Below are 22,651 nucleotides of genomic sequence, written 5' to 3'. Positions count from 1 at the left end.
GCATACGCTGAAAAACGATGACACAATACAATCACTAAAACAGCAAGGCATTTTTATCCCCCCTAGTCACCAGGGATGGGGTTCAATCCATTTCAGTTCAGGAGTAAACTGAATTCCAATTGCATATTTCCTCGATGCTTTCCAACGAGGAAATATGTTGTTTTCACAGGATTGAAATATAGCGTTCTTCCTGAATGAACTGAATTGAAATGGAATTGACCGTTCTCCTCCTCCTGTCTTCCGAGGTTTTGGAATTGAGCTGTGGTACTGCATTTCCCAGAGTGCCGCGGGGGGCGGACTCACCGTCTCGGCGTCCAGCAGCACCGTGGGGCACTGGGAGCGCGAGGTCATGACCTCTAGGGAGCTGAGGAACTGGTTCCCCATTCGCTGCAGACTGTCGCCCAGGAAACGCACGGACGAGTGGGTGAGGGAGCCAAACTTCCTCTGGATGCTCTGAATGGACGACAACACACACACACACCACACACACACAAAAAAAAGTATGTCAACAAATACATGTAAACAACAACAACAACAATGACAACATCTCTCTCTCCCCCCCCACCTGAAAAAGTCTGGAGAACACGTGGAAGGTGTAGACGGCGGAGGAGCCGTCGGTGTCCGACAACATCTGGTTGACGTGGCAACGCCAGGCGTCCTCCTCGTCGTCGTAGGCCACGGGCTGGAAGGCGGCCAGGATGGCCGAGAGAAATGGCGAGGGGGGCGGAGAGGCCTGGGTCTCCGGGAAGCCGTCCGTTTCGCCTTCATCCTGACTGAAAACCACAAAGACAGTTTTAACCGAACTGACACACACACACACACACACACGATTCAACTCACTTTGACCGCACAAGCACTCAGACACCCTCACTTTGTCTGCAATCAAAACATCCTCACACTTTCTCTCTCTCTCTCTGTCTCTCTCTCTCTCTCCTTGCTCTCTCACTGCAGATGTTTTTTACTGCAGTGTTGTTTCAGCTGAAATCTACTGCAGTGCCATAGGGAAGAAAAACATATGAAGCTTCTACGGTCTTAACACACACACACAGGGCTATACTCACAGGCCTGTGGGACCAAACAGCCTGATGAAGCACACAGAGTAGAAGTATCTGATCCCCGTGCTGCCGAGCGCCGTGGAGGACACGGTCTTCGTCCTCATCCTCACCTCACCTAGCGCCTCTCTCTGTCTGTCTGTCTCTCTCTCTCTGTCTGTCTGTGTCTCTCTTACTGACTGACTCTCTCCCTGACTGTCTGTCTGTCTCTCTCTCTCTCTCTTTCTGTCTGTCTGTCTTTCTCCCTCACTGTCTGTCTGTCTGCCTGCAGCACAGCAAAGCTGCGTCTGCCTAGCACACTGAACTACCGTCCCACACAGGACTGCAGAGCTCTCTATCTCAGCGGAGCATCTAACACACACACACACACACACACACACACACACACACACACACGCTGCAACACACAGAGCAAGGCCGAAACACAGTCTGCTGAGTCACTGTTTCTATGCGCACACACACACACACACATACACACACACACGCACACACACAACCCCGTTTTCAGAGAGCCCCTCCGTTTTCAGAGAGAGGATCATTTGGAGGGCTGCCATTCGTACTAGCGATCAATCGAGCTGGGCTTGGCTGCGTGTTTGTGTGTGTGTGTGTGTGTGTGTGTGTGTGTGTGTGTGTTTCTTTCTGCTGCCATCATTTTAAGACTTGATTTGAAGCCCCGCTGTGACTACTGTCCTCTAGGCAGACTTGGCCCACCTTCAGTCGTGAAGAGTGTTTAGAGGCAACGAGGAGCCAATGCTGGCCCACCTTCACAGAGATGCCCGCGGCCCCCCCAGCCCCCACACCATCTCAGATGGGAGCCGTGCCAGAGATGAGCTCACCTCTGACGCCAGCTCCTATGGTTTATCTCAGAGGCTAGGCAGCACGGACACACACACACACACACACACACACACACACCTGACTCCATAATAGGGCCTTATAACACCCTCAGGAAAAACACTTTGGCCTGAATACACTTTGGGCAAACAACAGGCAGTGAATACCTTTCCTCCACCTCAGGACAGGTAAACACAAACGGAAGTTAAAAAACACCTGAATGGAGACCCCCCCCACCCCTCCTCTCCTCCTCTTTCTCCTCCTCCCTTACCTGGACATGTCAGAGAAGTCGGCCTCCTCCTCCTCGCAGCGTTCGTCCAGCTCCTTCAGCGCCAGCGTCACGTCCTCCTCGCACACCGACCCGCAGGGGCTGTCTGGGAGGTGCGGCAGGCCCGGGAGGGGGGGGTCCTCCTCCTCAAAAAGGGACCCCGGTGGAGTGTCTATGGCCGGCGGGGGAGGGGGGGCCGGGTCCAGGTCGTCGTGGGGGTCCTGGGAGTCCTGGAGGTCGTCGGGGTGGTCCGAGGGCAGAGCGGGGGCGCAGCTCCCGAACCCCGTGTCCTCGCTCACGCTGCTGCTCAGCTCGTCCGCTGCCGTCATGCTCACGGTGTCCTGCGGCACCAAACACAGCCAGGAGGGGGAGCTCGTGAGCAGGTCGGTGGGTAGAGGAAACACTCGTTCATACAGAATGATACGAGATAGGGTTTCAAACAGGGTTTCCAACATTCTCTGAGATGGTATGCGGCATTCACGTGTGCTCAGAACGAGTAAGCTGGGAAATGTCGTTCAGAAATTATACCCGACTTTCCCGGTCTGAAACGAAATATAACTCAAACGCAAATAATCTCGGAAACTCCGAAATTCAGAGTTAAAACGCTTGAACGGCATATTACGGAAATAGGTTTAGCTGGTTACCATAACAACAGCCGCTCTGAGGTGAGGAACCTCCCACTTAACCTTTATCCGTGTGCGCCCGAGACGGAGAGCGACATCACCAGCCACGATCAATAAAATAGAATAATATCACTCTTCTAAATTATTATACTAGAGGGACTCTTACTAAGAATAATTTAAGGAGACATTTAAGAGATATTCACACTTCCAAAGTTTTCCGAGAGAAGAAAATCAATAGGAGCTCAATATCGTTCTATGGCCGTGGTTGCGCCATCAAAGACTGTGGCCTGAAAAGGTAATAAACCATGGGCCAGACGACAGGCAGAGAGAGCTAACAAGACAGCAGACAGACGAGATGTTGTGCACTCTGCTGTGGTCTGACCGGTCCATAAGGGACCATAAACCGCAGATTTATGGATCACACTGTGACCGCAAACTAGTTAAGGAAACGAGATGGCGGACTACGGCCATTTGCATTTTAGTCATTTAAGTGGACGCTTTTATCCGTAGCGACTTACAATAATTACATTTGCCTAAAGCAAGAAACAACTATACATCACAATCATTGTGTAATACCATGTGTTAGAACCAGAGTAGGAAATTAACTCCAGGGGCAGTTTTGACCCCGTGAACTCATTTTTCGGGGACGTATTTGGGTGTTTCTAGGGCACTGTCAGTTGTGGATGAAAAACTGAAACATCAAATCTGTAGAAGTTTCTAATGTGTCAGACCTATTGGCAAAAACGGCAGGCATTTAATTATTTAAATGATTACTTGAGAGAATGAGAAATTGACACATTTTAGACTTCAACAAATATGTAGAGTCAATTCACATTCTTGCTATAAATCTTCCTAAAAGAGAGGCAGGCTTTAGACACGCACGGTGGACAAATGTGTTCGTGGAATGATTACCTTGGAGTTTTAGGAACTTTTAAATTCCGACCTTGGTTAGAACTACAATAACAATTGTTAACATCAACTGTAAACCTTCTAGGATTTACGAGATGCAGCAGCCAGCTGCCATCATACATCGTAATACTGAAGACTACATATCCCATCGTACTAAAAACCTACAGCTACAAAGCTACACATCGGCAGTCCTCTGAGACACGCCAGCTGTCCGCAGTGCTCCGAAGTCTTCCGTGACTCACGACACGGACAAGGAAATCCAAGACGGAACTCTGAAACCATTGTCTGAGACAACCGTGTTCATGCAAGGCACGTCCAGCGAGAAGGATGACAGAGAAAACATCTTAACTGAAAGTACTTGGTGTTTTTCCTCAGTCTTTTTTTTCTTCTCCTGTTTCTTTTATTTAAGAGTCTAATGCATTAGAAGAGAGACAAGAGGTTGGGCAGCCAGCCAGTGAGTCACCGTCACCGCCACGAAGACGGTGACTCAAGTGGCTATATTACAGAAAGCTTTTAGTGGGTGGAGTGGATGGTGATGACTGTGGTGGAGGGGAGGGGAAGGGAGGGGAGGGGAGGGGAGGAGAGGATAGGGGAGGGGGGGGGCATGAATAAGAGTATTGATGGTTTTATCTGTGGGGCTCATTACACTAAGAGCTACTGGGGACTGTGATGGGGGGCGATGTCCTTGGGCTGATATTGAGATGATGATGATGATGATGGGCTATGGGCCAGACACACGCCTGAATGGAGCTCACAGAGGGAGCTCCATTCAGATGTGTGTGTGTGTGTGTGTGTGTGTATGTGTAAGACACAGGGTATTCTCACCGACCCCCCCCCCCCCCCCCACTGAACCCCTCTCTCACTTCCATTCACACAATCCCCAGGGTACAGTTTGTGTCTGTGAGAGACAAAACATTCTGGGCATCAACGAACAACAGGGAACTACAAATCCCAGCAAATGCCAACACTGTTGTGGAGGAAGTGTTGAGCAAGCGTAGTATTTATATATACTCACCATTGTTAGACACGTTAGTAGAAGTAGACAGATATAGAAATGATGTTAGTGAGCAGCCTGGCCAGAGCACAGCATGTTAGTTGGATAGTTAGTACAAGTACACATTCCATAGTTTGTGTGACCGGGACCCCCCTGAGGCTGCATTTCAAGTGCTCCTCTTTACTGGGAAAGCTGGACATTTCCAACTGGGAGCCATCTCGGAATGAGTCAACATAGGGGAAGCTCCCAAGTTTCAGAGGAGCACTTGAATGCAGCATTCTGTTCCGAGAACCAAAAACGGGGGTTCAAATTCCCGCTTGGGAATCCCGCTCTTCAAAAAGTGTATGCACTCACTGTCCTGTCCTGTCCTGTGGTCTACGTTCAAAACTTCTGTCTCGTGTGTTGATAGACTGCATTCTCTGGTGTAGGAGACGTACGAGAACGTACCTCATACTCACATAGAGGTGTGCCACGGTGAGCTGGTGTCCTTTCATTGCTCAGCAGCCATTGAATGCTTTTGGGTTCACAGTTACTTCACTGTTCAGGTTTCCAAATTCAAAATGGAGGAGTGAGCAGTTTACAGCTGGCCTGAGGTGAGTTGTCTTTGGACAACCATATATCTCCCCCAATTACACAAGCAAGCCCCGCACCCACGCAACCAATGAGAGAGAGAGAGAGAGACAGACAGAGAGAGAGCAGTCCAGCCCACAGCGTCCCACACCCCCAGAGCAGTGCAACAAGACAGAGAGAGAGAGAGAGACGGAGCGGGACGCTAGAACAGAGAGGGCGCCCCTTACTGCCCAGTCCAGAGATCACACAGGCAGGCGGGGGGACAGGGCTGGGCCAGCACTCTGGCCCCTGACCTCTGCCCCCTATGCAGTCCTCTCCGCAGAGGCAGACAGACGGGGAGAGCGGCGGCTAACAGAGCTGACATACACTGCTGTGTGAAATAGAAGAGCGAGACGGCGCAGATAATTAAGAGAAGCGCAAATTAAAAAGATAAGAGGAGGCAAAGCTAAGCCTAGAAAGCACCCGAGCACCAGAGTCTATTGCTGCTCCCGATTGGTCGCACCTCAGGCGGCTGGCTGCTGGTGCTGTCTGAGTGGGCCAGGGCGATCTCCAAGGCAACGCTGTCCAGCCGGGGGAGGAGCACGGGCAGGGCGGCGGGGTCCTCCGTCAAGGCGCTACCGGTCGACTCCTGGGACTGCTGCAGGGATTCCACGTGATTGGACGTGGCGTCGTCGGTGGCAGAGTCGCTGTTCATCTGGGGGGAGGGGGCGGGGAGGGGGAGACAGGGGACAAGGAGGGGGTTAACTTCTGAATACGGAAACTGTAGAAACACATTTCCAAAATTCAATATGACTGACGTTATCAGGTCTGGTCTGGTCTGATCTGGTCTGATCTGAGTCTCCAAGATATCTGCTGGAGCTGCCCTCAAACATAAGTTCGAGAAAAATTAAACGTCTTCTCTTTGCTGAACTTTTGTAGGGTGTTTGCTGAAGAATACCAAGGCAATTGTGCAAAAAAATAAAATGTTTAGTCTTTTTAGTTCACCTCATTTTGACCTAATTTCTTTCAATACGAGCAGAAGAGGTTTTTGGGCTACCATTCTATTAAAAAATCGTGCTGTTTTACGGACATGATTACAATTAATTCTGGTTATATTTTCCAAAACACATATATATATTGAATTATTCTGTCGGCACATGCTTCATGCTCAATTTTCTGTAGTGTCATAGTGAATATCTGAAACAGTCTTTCAAGCTAAACTGGCTTCAGCCTGAGGGCCTCAGAAAGGACCCTAGAGGTGCAAGCTGGCTCTCACAATGCACTACCAAGCACATAGGAGGAAGAGGAGGAGGAGGAAGAGGACACATCCTCAGTAAACAGCTCGTGGTGTACCAGCATATGTTTGATATCATAGACGGCGGGGGGCAGGGGGGGGGGGGGGGGGGATCTGCTTACTAGCATTTTAGAGCAAAGCAAAGAGGAGTTAGGTTAGAAAAGGCAGGCAAGCCAGAGGTTTGGAGATGAAATCAATGACACTTGGTCAAGCTCAAAAAGGAACATGCTGTTACTCCAGTTGTGGTGATCCTATTGTACGCACTTCCATTGATTTGTGGGTTTCAAATGGATTTCGTCTTCCTGTTAATGTGTGTGTGAACCATATCTGTGACCGAAGCAAATTATAAAGCTGGACTGGAATGTCTTACTTACCCGGAAAAAAAAAAAAAAAAAAAAAATGGGAAAAAAAAAAAAACTGATAGGGTATTGGGGGGGGGGGGGGGGGTAGTGGCCTGGGTCTAAAACTGGAGGGGGAAGAAGTGTGTGTGTGTGTTTGTGTGTGTGGAGGAGGGCGAGGGGGCGGGGGTAAGAGTGTCGGTAGGTAACCAGTGCGGAAGCAAAGCGCCTAGCCCCTGGGCCGGTATACCCTGCATGGCGCGACAGTGGCTCAGCTCAGCCCCCCACGCACACACACCCACACCCACACACACCCATACACACCCATACACACACACACACACACACACACACACACACACCCTCACCCACACCCACCATGCCAGCAGGGCTGTGTGAGGTCGCGGGGGAACAAGGAGACGGGGGTGGGGGTGGGGGGAGGGGGGGGCACCCTGGCGTGGGTCGGTAAGACTTACGAGGCCAGAACGGATGAGAATCTGGCTAGCGCTCAGTACCTCCTCCTCGGATGACTCGTCCGTGTCCTCCTGGTTGGTGAGGTTGAGGCTCGGCGTGCTGCCCGTGTACTGGCACTCCTGCAGCGAGGGCGTGTCCCCTTTGTCCATGCTGTCCAGGGAGCGCCGACGCACCCCCCAGTTGAAGTTGTCCATGCTTTCCCCCTGCAGGCGACCCAAGGGAACAGCAAGTCAGACACACTCACAAAACGCACTCAAAAAGGTCATTAAGGGCTCATAAAAGCTTTGAGACATTGGCAGCGATTAGAGTGAGCAAAAAAACATAGACATAATTCAATGGGAGTTGAGTACTTCCACTAGCGTTTGCATGACGTGTCATTTTCGGACTGTTTAATATAACTCTGATAGTCAAAAACTAGTATAGAGTATTTGGAGTTGTTTGGTATTTTTGGACTAAATTGAAAACCATTTCCTCAAGCTAATTGGAGCCCAATGGTGTATGGTGCGATGGACTGCAGGTGTATTACGACCAATCAAAACACAGGGAAACACGACAGATGCAAGACACTCCTGCGACATGCCGCATCTAAAAAGCTGTGGAGGAGATCATTCTTGTGATCTTGGCGGGTTTTTCGGACACACAAAAAACATTTTTTTCACTTGAAATTCTCCATTGAAGATGCATTTTAATCTAGGATGGGGCTTAATCTGTGTCCGGGAAACCAGCCTTTAGGGTTTTCAAGTTTTGACCAATGTTAACCCAGTTGGTTTGAGACAGAGAGGGATGCAGAGCTTACAAAAGAAATTAAAAAAATGCAAAGGATGAGGGAATCCAGGGCAGATAACATTAACCATAAATCAACAACAACAACAACAAAAACACAACACTTTATTGACCGAACACCTTGAGGCTGACGCAGTGGATGCATTTAATAGGGTGACAACGACCACATGACGGACAAAGGGACACGAGGGGACGGGGTGGCAGCTTGGAGAAGCTTTCGCTGGCCAACCAAGACTCACCTGCAACTCCTTGTGGCAGGAAGAGAGGAAAGATAAGTGGGTTAGAAAGAGTAGGGAGAGTTAGAGAACACGGAGGAGGAGACGATGTACCAACACACACACACACACACACACACGCACGCACAGATGTTAAGAGGAGTCACACTCACACACACACACAGACATATGTGCATCTGCACACAATCACGGACACATATGAACGATATGGGTATTTGTTGTCAAATGTCATTAATTAGGATATTCACTGATATGATGTCAATAGACTGTCGTAAATAATCATGAACCTTGATCATACATAAGTTACAGAGTGAGGTGTGTGTGTGTGTGTGTCTCTGACGTTACAGAGAAAGTTGTGTGTGCCTGACGTAGGAGAGGTGGGTGTGTGTGTGTGTTTGACGTTACAGAGAAAGGTGCGTGTGCCTGACGTAGGAGAGGTGTATGTGTGTGTGTGTGTGTGTGTTTGACGTCACAGAGTGAGGTGTGTGTGTGTGTGTGTGTGCCTGACGTAGGAGAGTGAAGGTGATGATTTCCTCTGTCCCTGACTCTCACCTCGGCATCTTCCAGCTCCACATCCAGGAAGTCAAAGTCCTTGAAGACGCCAAACTGCTGTTCGCTGCCGGCGTCCTCACCCACAGCATCGTCCTCCCTCACCACCTCCTCCACCGTGGGGATGAGGCTGGTCTGCTGGTCCCCCGAGTCCAGGTCCTCGTTGGATGAGAACACCACCTGTGCACACACACACATACCCAGTTATAGCACCACAGAGGAACAAGGAAAGTGACGGATATCACACCTACTTCCTGTCTTTGTGAGGAGCGCGAGTGATTGGAACACGTTTGAGAGTAGGAGGGGGGGGTCTTACAGAAGGGTTTTTGGGTATTCCAGACTCAGGTCCACACAACGAGAGAACGTTCATCAGCTTCTCCCTCGTTCTCCTCTGAAATAACACCAGATAAGAAGACAACATTATTAGTCAAAGCGAAACAAAATATGAGGCAACAGGCAGTAATATCAAGTCACATAACCCCAATTGACACTACAGAGCTGAAGCGAGCTGAGCTGTACGGCTGGCCTGGTTCCGCATCTTACTTGCTGGAAAGGTGAAAGATAATCCATCCGAGCCAGCACAGTGCAGGTCAGCCCTGTAGCGTGTAAAGCCCCATAGTAACAGAATGGTCGAGTCCTTTGGTAGTGGGGCAGTCCTTACATTTTTTTTTTTTTGGGACATATTTATCGAGTGTAGAAGGTTAGAGAGGGAGACAGTTGAGATGGCAGATCGGACTGAACAGGCCAAGTGGACTGATCACACAACGTTCAGGACACACTGAACTGAACACACGACGTTCAGGACACACTGAACCCACGACGTTCAGGACACACTGAACACACGACGTTCAGGACACACTGAACACACGACTTATAGGAGAGCAGGTACATGTGATGTGTTAACGCTAAACCCCAACTTCACCACCGTGGTCGCGTACCTGAGACAGCTGCGGCCTCTTCCAGCTGACGGGCACCAGGCCGTTGGAGTTGGACCCTGAGGAGGTGGAGGACGTGCTCCTGGTCACGGCGATCACCTGCGGCTTCCCGTTCCGCCCCGCCGCTGTGCGCTGGTCCCCGTACTTGTGCCCTATGATGGGCGTCTGTGGGGGCAGAGCCAAACCACACGTCTCAGCTAGTTCATACAGGTCTGACACACACTGATGCTTAAACAAGGAAAAAGGTAAGTGAGATATATCTGCAATACTGTATCAACCCTGTGGACATCTTTGAAAAACCTATAAATAGGTTTAACTCTATTTAGTGCTTGTAGTGAGTAAAGTTGCCCAAATGGTCAACATTCTAGAGTGCCAAGGGTGACTTTATTTACCAAAAATACATAAATGATGATGCTTCATTTTTGTAGCCAATCACAGGATTGTTGCTAGGTCAATACCACATAAAACACTCGGCACTCTAGGTGGTGAGTGTTCCGGAATTCTTTGGCAGTGAGTGAGTTAAAACATTTTTTAATAAGATTGAGAGAAACAAGGGAAGAAAAGTGGAACAACAGAGAAAGGTAGAATGAGAGGAGGAAGATGTATATAAAAGAAAATGATCGGGCAAGAAAGGAGAAGATGAATGAGACAATGATGAGGGAGGAGAGCAAGACAGGGCTGCACCTCATGTTTTTAATAACCATACAATAAATATTGTTGTGATGATGGTCGTATGGTTATGTTTTTATGTATCTAATAAATAAATGATTTTGTGAAGTGTTTGGACCTCTGAGATGTCAAAGTGGAAGTCCAGAGTCTTCCCGGGTAGTTCCTTGGAGGAGTTGTTGAAGATGCGCGTGAAGGCGATCTCCGGGGAGCCGGAGGACTCGGCGCTGTAGGACCGCTGGACCTCGTCTGGAACCACCAGGCTGGCCGAGCGAGACACCACCAGCTTCAGAATGTTCTGGGCCTCCTTCCAGTACGGGCTCTGAGGGGAACACACACATGATGAGAATGGTACAGGCTCTGAGAGGAGCACACACACACACACCCCTGCATCTTCTGAAAGGAGACACGTGACGTGTGTGTGTGTGTGTGTGTGTGTGAGGGCTATAACAGTGGGTCACCTGCACATATTTGCCGATGATCTTCATGATCTCCAGGTTGAACTGTTTGACGGGCGCCGTCGACAGGTCAATGTGACTCAGCAGACTGTGGATGATCTGCAGCAGGGACTGCTGCATGCTGGGAAGGCCCTTCTCCAGCAGCTGAGGGGTCAAAGAGGGAGGGGGAAGGGGTTAGAGAGAAGAGACAGGCTCTCACAGCCAATCACCAGTCAGCTGTTAAAAAAACATTATTTCAGCAGATCAATGTTCAACTGACCAAACTCAAACATGTTCATGAGGTATACTAACTAACTAACTAACTGGTGACTAGCCTATACAGTACATCAAGCTCGAAACATACATACACTGGAAGTGCCTTTATGTACAACCATGTCGTGGTACTATCATTTGAGTATATGCAATGTGTCTAATGATCCTGTAAGGGATGGGTCACTTAAGACAACAATAAAACATTCATTCCTACACGACGTAATCAAGTTCTAACCGAATCTGATTCTCTTCACGACCTCTACAGAGACCTAACAGGACCTCTACAAAGACCTAACACGACCTCTACAGAGACCTAACACGACCTCTACAGAGACCTATCACGACCTCTACAGAGACCTATCACGACCACTACAGAGACCTAACACGACCTCTACAGAGACCTATCACGACCTCTACAGAGACCTATCACGACCTCTACAGAGACCTAACACGACCTCTACAGAGACCTATCACGACCTCTACAGAGACCTATCACGACCTCTACAGAGACCTAACATGACCTCTACAGAGACCGAACACGACCTCTACAGAGACCTATCACGACTGGTACAGAGACCCATCATGACCTCTACAGAGACCTAATACGACCGGTACAGAGACCTAACACGACCTCTACAGAGACCTAAAACGACCTCTACAGAGACCTAAAACGACCTCTACAGAGACCTAACATGACCTCTACAGACACCTAACACGACCTCTACAGAGACCTATCATGACCTCTACAGAGACCTATCACGACCTCTACAGAGGGCCCAATCGCGGCCTCACCTCGGCCAGGTAGGTGACCAGGTTGAAGGTGATCTCGGCGAAGGCGTCGTGCACGTAGCGGCACACCACGTTGATCCAGTTGGTGCTGTCGCGGGAGTAGCTGTGCGCGCTGTACAGGCTCATCATGTGGGCCAGGTTGGAGAGCGTGGCCGACTTCTCCTCGGCGCAGACCTTGGCGATTTTGTCGGCCGTCTCCTTGCAGAAGGGCGTGGGGCTGTCAAAGTGCTGGACCAGGTGGGGCAGGAGGCACAGGATGTTGAGGGGGAAACCTGGAAGGGAGGGAGAGAGAGAGAGGCATTTAACAACAAATCGTGAGCATTGAGTCCTGGAGAGCCTCAGTACTACAGACTTGTGTCCCCCCCCCCCCCCCCCCCAGCTCAGCAGGGACACACATGATTCATCTCATCAAGGTTCTGAAGATCAGTTGATGAGTTTAAATCAGGTGTGATGACGGTACTAGGCTGGGACAAGAACCTGGAACCTACTGGGGCCCTCCAGGACCAGGAGGGAGGATCACTGGCCTAGAGACTCCATCTCCAGTTCTAACAACAACAACAACAGACAAGTCTAGACACGTAGATGCAAGCTCTAGGGGGATTTAGTACCAGTGACCAAGGATGAGACGGGACACTAGCACTGCACATGGTTCTTTATTCAAGTAGAGATTCACCTAAAATCAATGCTAGATCTTTTTTTGGCATCCCTGGACGATTTGGCGTTTCATAAATGGCATAAAGAGCTCTGGCCCTCCGTGCAGCTTGGATAAGGAACGACAAATGCTGTCTTATAAAAACAACGCTGCCAGATAAAGTGACCTAGAGGATGTGTTGTCATTACAGGACATGTGAGGATGCTCGTAGCTGTAGGAAAATAAAACTGACAACATGTTCCTTTGTAACTTGAAACACTTGAGATAACAGGACTCCCTATGACAAGTCATCGATCCTTTATTTTATTCTTTCAAATGTATTTTGACCGTCTTGACTCAGTAAACAGTATACGTATCCCCAACTCAGTAACACTTTACGTAAAGGTATCGTTAGTTAAAAAACAAAAACAAAACTAAAGTATTGATTGTTGACACTTGAAAGTGACGTGTTTCACCCGTACTCTCACCTGCCACCTGCGAGGGGTCGACCAGCGTGTGGCGGGACACGCTGATGAGCTTGCTGAGCAGGTGGATGGTGAGCTCCTGGGTGGAGGCTGAGGTGAAGCCCTTGAGGAAGAGCTGCAGCAGGCCGGGGAAGCTGTACCACTTGAGCTTGGCCTGCACCCTCTCCAGGCGCTCGCGGCTGTCCGGCCGCTCCAGGGGCAGCTGGCCCAGCAGCTTGTTGAGCAGCCGCAGCGCCAGCAGGTACTCAAACTCGTAGTCCGACTCCAGCAGCGACGCCGCGATCCAGAACACCGTGGCCATCAGGTTGGAGGGGTCCGCGGGAGGGGCGCCGGCCGCCGTCATCGTCGCCGTCGCCTCCCCTCCCGGACCCCCGCCCCCTCCCCCTCCGCCCTCCCTCAGCGACGACAAGCTCCGCGTGCGCGCCAGGTTGCCGTGGCTACCTCCCAAGCGGTCCGCCACGTCCAGGGTGTTGCTACGGCGACGGTCGGCCTTGCGCTCGCCCATCAGGCTGGCGCGGAGGGAGTTGGAGCGGGCATGGCTGCCGTGGCCGTAGTGGTGGGCGTGGTGGAAGAGGCCGCCGCCGCCCATGTTCAGCATGCCCGTGCTCTTCCGGTTGGCGGCGAACTTGGCGCCCAGCAGGTGCTCGTGGGCGGAGGCCCTGAAAGAGCAAGAGAGAGAGGATGACGTAAGTGTTTCTGTTAGCGGAAGGAGGTTGGAAAGAGTGGGTGTGTGTGTGTCAGGGGGAGAGAGAGAGAGAGAGAGACAGAGAGAGAAACGTGGGGGTGTATAGAGATAAAACGGGTCAGTGCTTCTTCCTTACTGTGCCAGGGCAGTGAGGAGATCGTAGTTCTTGACGGTGTCAGCGAGCGTGTCGATCCCTGACTCCAGAGTCAGCAGCAGCTCGATCACAAAACCCTGTGGGAGAGAGAGAGAGAGAGAGGTCAGAGGTCACATACCCAGAGAGACTGACACATGACGCTCGCCGACACAACTGCTGATCATCGCTGATCTCTGGTCAGGAGACTCCTCCCTCTGCGGCAGATATGTTCATACGGCTGCCCTGTCTGATCTGACACCAGTGCTTGGTATGATAGATATTCCAACCGTCAGTCAAATCATTCCTTGATGTATGTTTTTCCTATTCGTTTATGAATCTCCTAAAAAAATTTTTTTATCTACCAATGAAAATGTGATTTTGTTTGCCCTTATTTCGTCACCCTTTCAATTTAGGTGGTCAGAGATTTAAAAAAAAAACATTTCTAGACCAGAAACTCAAAGTGGAGCCTAAACAATAAGTGGGAGGCGCAAGTCAACAATAGACTGATGGCCTACAAATCAAAGATGCTGATTGCCGTTCCTTATATTAAGACAAAAGGCGGCGAACTGTTTGAACCGAGCTCCCTTGATATATCACTTGTTTACTTGGCTACATTTGACTGACCGTGTCCTTGGTCTCATCTATACTGTAGAAACGCCATTTATATTTCCCCATGAAAAATTGTCAACGACAAGCATTCGTTGATGAATCTGTTTGATGAATCGGTTAATCTGTCCAGCCGTAATCGTGGTTGTGATGAAGGTGAGGGGGGTGGAAGGGGGGGGACTCACCTGTGCCTCCTCCCCGGGGTCACCCACGGTCTCTACGAGGCGGGAGAGGACGTCGGACAGTGTGGCGGCCGTCAGAGGCTGTCGGAGAGCCCTGAAGATCTGGAAGGAGCGCCCGGCGTAGTGGCGGGACGAGCAGGACAGAGCCGTCTGCAGGGCCACCTCGCTCAGCAGCGGCTCCAGCTGGAAACCTGGACACACACACACACACACACCTTTAGCATCAAGACACAGAGGTATCACACAAACAGAAGGGTTAGAACATAAACAGACATGAGCTCTCTCTCTCTCTCTCTCACACACACACACCTGAAGGGGACTGTTTGAAGACGGTCACCACGTGTCGGAGGAACACACTGAGTTGGTCAGCACTCTTGATATTTGGGTTCTTGGGGGACACATCCTCATGGTTCCACAGTGGACCCCGTTTCCTGCACACCGACCAATGAGAAGAGACAGAATCAGGACGAGGACATTTGGAGTCTGAACTATCACCATGACACGCAAACAGCACAGCAAAATATGATTTTCTCATCACCCAAAGACAAAAAAAATAGTATTTTTTCACACACACACACACACACACACACACACACACACCTCAAACACATGCAATTCAACAATACCCCCATCCTTTCAGACATGGCTGCAAGAATGAGACCAAATACAATGGGTCGGATGAAAATGTTAGTTATCATGGCACATCACACAAAAACAAACAAACAATGCATCATGGGCACACACACACACAGGGGCGCACACACACACAGGGGCGCACACACACACAGGGGCACCACACATCCACATGGAAAACGCAGCAATCACTGCAGCTGCACAAAGCTGCCAGCCTTCAGAGGTGTGGGGCTGCGTAAACAAGCCAAGGTGATACCTCAATTCCAAAAAGAGGGGGGGGGGGGGGGGGGGTCACCCAATCAGCATACAGCCATCCCCTTTTAGGAACATTGACATGCCGACAACTTTAAAGCATTGTACCCAGACTGTGGGACGTGCTAGCTCATTTGCTAACGGCTGTATAGAGAATGGCTGCGCCAGGCTAGCTCCGCTCACCTGGAGGTCACAAACTCAATGAGGGCCTTGACCTTCTCGTCCTGCTCGGCCGCGACGTCCACCTCCTGGAGCAGGGTGGGGGTGAGGTGGGGGAGGAGCGGGGGGGCCGTGGTCCCCCCGGCACCCAGGCTGATGCTGGACGACGTGGAGCTGGAGCTCAGGCCCGAGTCGGTCATGGGCGAGGGCTGGAAGTCTGACACAAAGTCACACACTCCTGTGTGACAGACGCACGCGCACACACACACACACACACGTACACACGTTAGCACACACACGGTAGGAATGTATTTCTAGCTCGAAAGGTGCTGTAGATGGAAGAGACACGTCTATGGTGTGTTTGTGCCCAGATTCATATACCGATCGGCATGATAAAGATCGAAGAGCAAATAAAAGCACAGCTCGTTGCTGCCCCCTAGTGATGGAGTGATATTCTTAAACAACACAGAAAAGGCTCTCTACCTTGGCTCTGAGATAACCTAACCTGTTCTCTGACAGACAGACAGAAGTCAAATCTCTAAAGTCCTTTTTTTTCCCTTGTTTCCTGAAGTCTTCTCTCCTCCGCTCTTTCTCAAAACACATCGGAGGAGACGGTCAGAGGGGAGGAGAGAGGTCGTAAGGAAGCAAGGACTGTGACTGATCTGCCTGCCTTATCTGTCTATGTTCTATACAACTGCTGTGATTATGGTGATTACAGTTGAACTGAAACCCTGTAAATATGTATATCAACCATTCAGTACTCCAACGTTTTTAAACATATAACACTGTATATATGTAGATTCATCCACTGCACAGCCTTTTAAACTTAACTTAAAACACTACGTTTGTGTACTTTGTTACATCTTTGCACTTGTCCCTTTGTGTTGTGATTATGTGTCACTGGTGGAATGTCCCCTGTTGAGACTTTGGCCAGAGTGTAAACAGACCTGTGAGGTTGAACTCCTGGGGCGGTGGCTTCACCGTGAGCACCTTGGGGTCGTTGTACTCTCTGTTGCGCAGCAGCACCGAGGCCAGGGATTGGATGCTGCTGTTGGTTCCCTGGACGACCAGCAGGTGCAGCAGCAGGCGTTTGCAGTGTTCGTAGACCTCTGGGTGCTGGTGGTCGAACCCTGGGAGGACCAAACACACACGCACAGGTGACGACAGGTGAAACAGAAAAAGAGTGACAGGTGACTTCTCGCCACCTGGCTGACAACAAGGCCCTCCATGGAAATACATCCTATGACTTTGTGTTTTTTGATCCTCAGTGATTTTGTATGTGTGTACAATCGGTTTTCGTCCACTCTGTTGAGCAACTTTATATAAACTTCATATTGTATTTTAAAACGGTCAAATAAAATGCATTCATTCATACGAGAAGAAGAAGAAGAAGAAGAAGAAGAAGAAGAAGAAGAAGAAGAAGAAGAAGAAGAAGAAGAAGAAGAAGAAGAAGAAGAAGAAGAAGAAGAAGAAGAAGAAGAAGAAGAAGAAGAAGAAGAAGAAGAAGAAGAAGAAGAAGAAGAAGAAGAAGAAGAACTTTCTCATGGACTCAAAGTGAAACATGTCAAGAATATGAAAAAAAAAAAAAGAAAATAAGAAATACAAATATAGAAGTGTTGAAGCCGTGGGGCGTGTGGCTGGGAAACTGTGTCCAAAAGCAAGTGTATGCTGTCAAAGCAACCCTAACCCTGCTGAACACAGGTGAGAGGGTCAGTTACCTATGAAGATGGCATGGAGCAGGAGGTGCAGGTAGGCGCCCCAGTCCACCTTGACCCCGTGGTCCACGATGAGGTCAGTCAGCAGGATCACAGCAATGTTACACCTGGAAGGGAGGACAACAGGAGAGTGTCAGCCGGGAGAGAGAGGTCAGAGGTGAAGTGGAGATAGAGTTGGGACAATATATTCAATTTGTCTGATTGACGATACGGCAATCGGCTTCATTGCTGAAGTGGGGTGGAGACCAGAGTCAAATGACTGACAATTACTGGTTGTAAACAGTCTGGTGAAACAGTAGAGACATAATTTAACAGCTAGATATGCTTTGCCTTGCAGAAACAATGGGACACTGTACTTCAAGTTTCAAGTTTATTGTTGCGTCTCATACACAAGTGCAGGGAGTAAAATTCTTAGGCTTGGTTCCCTGACAATGCAACATACAAAAAATACAAATAAGCAGTAGTGCAATGAAATAAGGAAAGACAATAAGTGACATAGTACAGATAAGTGAGACAGTTGGACAGTGACGATGTTGGAAACACATAAGACAATAGACGACACAATTTACAGTATAAACAGTAAAGTAAAAAAAGTAAAGTGGGTCAGTGGAATGTCATTGTTATTGCACTGTGCCGTTGGTGTAAGAGGTGTTTGTTTAAAGTGACTGTGCTAGTGAAGCCCATTCTGTGGGTGTGCTGGGGGTAAAGTCAAGAGTTTGAGGTAGGCTTGTTCATGAGCCTGATGGCCTGGGGGAAGTAGCTGTTGAGTCTTAGCTGTCTGAGTTTTGGCCCTGAGGCTCCGGAGGAGGCTCCGTCTTTTGGACGGCATCAGTTCAAACAGGCTATGGTTGGGGTGGCTGGGGTCCCTGATGATCCTCCGGGCTTTGCTGACACATCTTTTGTTGTATATGTCCTGGATGGAGGGAAACTCACATTCACTGATGCGCTCAGCTGTCAGCTGTGAAGTCCAGTATCCAGTCGTATAGGCTGGGGTTGAGGCCTAGGTTTCTCAGCTTGGTGTTGAGCCTGGAGGGGACAATAGTGTTGAACTGTAGTCAACGAACAGCATCCTCACGTGGGTGTTCCTCTTCTCCAGGTGGGTGAGGGCGGAGTGGAGTGCGGTGGCAATGGTGTCGCCAGTGGATCTGTTTTGCCTGTAGAAAAATTGTTGATGATCCAGGGTGCGAGGGAGCATGCTGCAGATCTGGGCCTTGACATGCCTCTCAAAGCATTTGCTCACGATGGGAGTGAGAGCAACAGGGCGCCAGTCGTTTAGGCATTGTTCTTCTTCGGCACTGGGACAATGGCGGATGACTTGAAGCAGGAGGGGACTATTCCTGTGGAGAGGGAGAGGTTGAATATGTCCGTGAACACACCAGCCAGTTGCGCTGTGCACACTTTGATCACCCGGCCTGGGATGCCGTCTGGTCCGGCCGCTTTGCGGATGTTGACTAGCCCTAACTGCCTGCGCACGTCTGCTTCGGTGATGACCAGGGTGATGGCAGTGCTGTCCGCGGTGTGTGTACTCTCTGCTGGGGTGGCGTTGGGAGTTCTCGAAGCGGGCGTAGAAGCTATTCAGCTCGTCCGGGAGAGAGCTAGCTACACTAGCTGCGCAGCCAGGTCTCCCTTTGAAGTCTGAGTGTAGCCCTTGCCACATGCTGCGTGAGTTGGTGTTGCATAGTTGTTACTCTATCTTATTGCTGTATTCCCGTTTGGCTACCTTGATCACTCTGCGGAGGTCGTAGCGGGCTTTCTTGTCATTGGTGATGTCACCTGATTTGAAGGCTGTATCTCTCGCGGTGAGTGCAGCTCTGACTGCGCAATTAATCCATGGTTTCTGATTTGCAAACAGTTGGACAGTCTTTGTGGGGACAACCTTCCTGTATTCCGTGTTGTATGAATCCCATGACTCCTTAAGCATACCCATGGATGTCGTCATTCATCTCGCGGTAGATTTCCCAGTCCGCGTCATCCAGGTAGTCTTGTAGAACAGCCTCTGTCTCCTTGGACCAAACCTGGGTCGTTCTCACGGTGGGTGGAGCGAGTTTCAGCTTGTGTCTGTAGGCGGGCAGAAGCAGGATGGAGGAGTGGTCCGATTTGCCGAACGGAGGTTGGAGGAGGGGTTTGTAGGCATGGCAGAAGGGGGTGTAGCAGTGATCGAGAATACTTCCGGCACGCGTGTTTACATCGATGTGTTGGTAAAGTTTGGGAATGGCTTGTTTCAGCGATGCTCGGTTGAAATCGCCCACCACAATTAACAGCGGCCTCTGGGTGCTTGTTTTCTGTGTTACTGACTAAGTCATAAAGTTCGCTGAGCGCTGTACTCGTGTTTGCTAATGGTCTAATGTACACCGTTATTGCTACAACGGCACTTGTGCAGTGATGCTCATAGTCAACCAGTACCACTATGTGCTCCACACATCACAAAACGATGCAATATAAGATATGATATGAGGGTGTGAGTTGACCTGTGGAGGGGGACCCCTGGGGTGTTGGTCTCCGGCAGGTAGTCCACCAGTGGGGACCAGCAGCCCCCTGTGGGGGGGAAGGGGAGGGGCTCAGGACGGTTGTGGTCCATCACCTTCAGCCGCCAGTTAGCGTACAGCGGCATCGAGTCACCTGCAGAGAACAGTGGATCATCAGACGTGTGGAGCGACAGACGAGTGTGTGTGCGTTTATATAACAGTGAGTGAGTGTGTCTATATGAGAGTGAGTGAGTTAGTGAGTGTGTGTGTTTATATGAGAGAGTGAGTCTATATGAGAGTGAGTGTGTGTGTGTGTGTGTGTTTATATGAGAGTGAGTGAGTGTGTGTGTGTGTGTGTCTATATGAGAGTGAGTGAGTAGTGAGTGTGTGTGTGTGTGTTTATATGAAAGTAAGTGAGTGAGTGAGTGAGTGAGTGAGTGAGTGAGTGAGTGAGTGAGTGAGTGAGTGTGTGTGTGTTTACATGAGAGTGAGTCTATATGAGAGTGAGTGAGTGTGTGTTCGTACTCTTCTCCTCCTCGTAGGAGCCCCCAGAACTGCTGCTGTAGCGTGACTCCAGACGGTGGTGCTGGCGGTTCAGGTTACTGTTGAGCCCGCTGTAGATGTCCAGGTGGGTGTAACTGGAGGGAGGGCAAACACATCGGTACTGATCACTGTGGGACAAGGAGGTGTGTGACGTGTGTGTGTGTGTGTGTGTGTGTGTGTGTGTGTGTGTCCTTACCTGTCCTCCATGTTGGGGTCTTTCATCTTGGTGTCGTGGTGTCCTTCAGTGACAGGCACCATGGTGTTGCTGCTGGAGGTGGTCCCTGTGACAGGAGACAAACATTCAACCGTCGACAATCATATCTTCCATAAAGCATCGGGATTTTATTTAAAAAACGGAGCTGAAGAAAGGCCAGCGAGCAGGAACGCGTCGGTGCGTTTTTAAAAAAAAAGTTTTATTATCTCTTGCTATGCAATAGGCACTAAAATCAAAAGCTTTTCAACACAAGAGAGAGGTGTCTTGGATTATCATTGAGTGTGATGCTTTTTTTTTTTTACAGGTGCGACTTGAATTGGCTGAATTGAACAATGGATTTGAAATCACCCAGAATCTAGGGGCTTTATCGCAAGAGTGAGGCTGGCGGGAGGTAGAAATCGGAGGACGGGGCTCCGATGTCTACCTCCGCCGGCCTCCCCTGCTCTCATATATTCCTACACGCCATTTAGCGAGACGCTTTTATCCAAAGCGACTTCCGTTGCGGTGAGTGCAGACACTTTTCAGTATATGTGGTCCCAGCGGGAATCGAACCCACAACCTAAGCTCCATGTTCTACCCACTGAGCCGCAGAGGACCTCTCTCTCCCCCCGTACCTGAGGTGACGGAGGGGATCTTGTAGCTGGAGGTGATGCGGTAGTAGGGGGGGTTGTCCATGTGTGTGACGGCTGAGCTCACGGGGTCCGTCAGCTCCAGCTCACACACCAACTCCTCCAGGAGCTGCATAGTCTTGTCCCTGCCCAGGTACACCACCACCCTCTTCACCTGCGGGGGAGGAACACACACACACACACACACACACACACTTTATTACAGCTGCCATGACAGAGTGGTATGGCTTGTGTAGTATACGTGTGCATGCGTGCGTGCGTGTGTGTGTGTGTGTGTGCATGAATGTTAGACTGCCTGCGTGTGTGTGTGTAACCGCAGAGCAGAGGTGTGTGTGACTCACGTAGGGCAGGAGGCTGGGTTCACTGTTGACCCCGGACATGCTGATGAGGAAGTGGAGGATGATCTTAAGGTTCTTTGGCCAGCTGTCTGCCAGGGTGGTCCACACGTTCTCGATCTCCGACCACGCAAACTCGTCCCCGTACTGCAGGGGACAACAGAGGAACGCACACGCTGGGGGTCAAGTCCAGCTTCATTTGAAGTGCACTTTCAGTCTCAGAGTTTCACGGAGATAACAGACATAATAGAAATAGAGGTAACAGAAGTAAAACAGGAGAAAAGATGAACATGGAGACATGTGCTGGTAGAAAAAACACGCTCAAGGATGCACACAGCCTACATCTAAACATTTGGTTCATGTCACGTCTGAGTATGTGTGTGTGTGTGTGTTCTGTGTAGGTATGTTTGTGTGTGTGTGTGTGTTTTGTGTGTTTTTGTGTTCTTGTGTGTCCTGTGTTCTGTGTGTATGTCCTGTGTTCGTGTCCTGTGTTCTGTGTATGAATGTGTGTGTGTGTGTGTGTTCTGTGTATGAATGTGTGTGTTCTGTGTTGGTTCTGCGTTGGTCAGACTGCGGCGGCGGTCACCTTGGCGGTCATGAACATGAGGTTGTTGAGCACCATGGTGGTGGCGTGCGGCGAGCCCCAGCCCTCTCCCCGGAGCCAGCGGCGGCTGTTGACCATCATCATCTCCCGCTCGCGCGCCTCCTCCTCGTCCTCCCCTCCCCCCGCGCCGGTGCCCTCCTCCTGCCTCCGCATGGCGTGAGGCTTGAACTCCACCAGCTCCACGTTGTTCATCCAGGGCAGGAGGTAGTGCAGCATCACCTGGCGGCCACCGGGGTGCGCTGTCTGGATGCGCTGGCTCACCTCTGCGCGTAGGGGGCGGCAGCACCACAGAGACGGGAATGAAGACATAACAATGTCATGGCAATAAAGGAGGATGGGGTGTGTGTGTGTGTGTGTGTGTGTGTGTGTGTGTGTGT

At 50.2% G+C, this 22,651-nt stretch overlaps 1 protein-coding gene across 18 annotated transcripts in view; it reads right to left on the bottom strand.

The window, feature by feature from the left end:
• fryl (furry homolog, like) overlaps window positions 1-22,651 on the bottom strand; it is a 76,364-nt gene that overhangs the window by 8,608 nt on the left and 45,105 nt on the right. For 16 of the 18 annotated variants that reach the window (XM_083670958.1, XM_083670959.1, XM_083670951.1 and 13 more), the window contains 24 exons: window positions 22,257-22,537; window positions 21,677-21,817; window positions 21,321-21,489; window positions 20,689-20,773; window positions 20,475-20,587; window positions 19,953-20,103; window positions 17,488-17,591; window positions 16,717-16,899; window positions 15,794-16,007; window positions 15,035-15,156; window positions 14,729-14,916; window positions 13,941-14,035; window positions 13,123-13,778; window positions 12,007-12,275; window positions 10,966-11,106; window positions 10,626-10,826; window positions 9,842-10,003; window positions 9,220-9,294; window positions 8,907-9,083; window positions 7,338-7,538; window positions 5,753-5,944; window positions 2,158-2,495; window positions 566-773; window positions 304-453 (listed from right to left, as the gene is read on the bottom strand). In XM_083670958.1, the coding sequence (XP_083527084.1) occupies window positions 304-453; window positions 566-773; window positions 2,158-2,495; window positions 5,753-5,944; window positions 7,338-7,538; window positions 8,907-9,083; window positions 9,220-9,294; window positions 9,842-10,003; window positions 10,626-10,826; window positions 10,966-11,106; window positions 12,007-12,275; window positions 13,123-13,778; window positions 13,941-14,035; window positions 14,729-14,916; window positions 15,035-15,156; window positions 15,794-16,007; window positions 16,717-16,899; window positions 17,488-17,591; window positions 19,953-20,103; window positions 20,475-20,587; window positions 20,689-20,773; window positions 21,321-21,489; window positions 21,677-21,817; window positions 22,257-22,537 (4,616 nt within the window). The remainder of the gene's footprint in view (window positions 1-303; window positions 454-565; window positions 774-2,157; window positions 2,496-5,752; window positions 5,945-7,337; window positions 7,539-8,906; window positions 9,084-9,219; window positions 9,295-9,841; window positions 10,004-10,625; window positions 10,827-10,965; window positions 11,107-12,006; window positions 12,276-13,122; window positions 13,779-13,940; window positions 14,036-14,728; window positions 14,917-15,034; window positions 15,157-15,793; window positions 16,008-16,716; window positions 16,900-17,487; window positions 17,592-19,952; window positions 20,104-20,474; window positions 20,588-20,688; window positions 20,774-21,320; window positions 21,490-21,676; window positions 21,818-22,256; window positions 22,538-22,651) is intronic. The other 2 variants (XM_083670966.1, XM_083670953.1) reach the window with 1 other exon arrangement.

This window comes from Argentina silus, assembly GCF_951799395.1.
Source record: "Argentina silus genome assembly, chromosome: 6".
Classification (NCBI taxonomy): Eukaryota; Metazoa; Chordata; class Actinopteri; order Argentiniformes; family Argentinidae; genus Argentina; species Argentina silus.
This window is presented reverse-complemented; position numbering and strand designations above follow the sequence as displayed.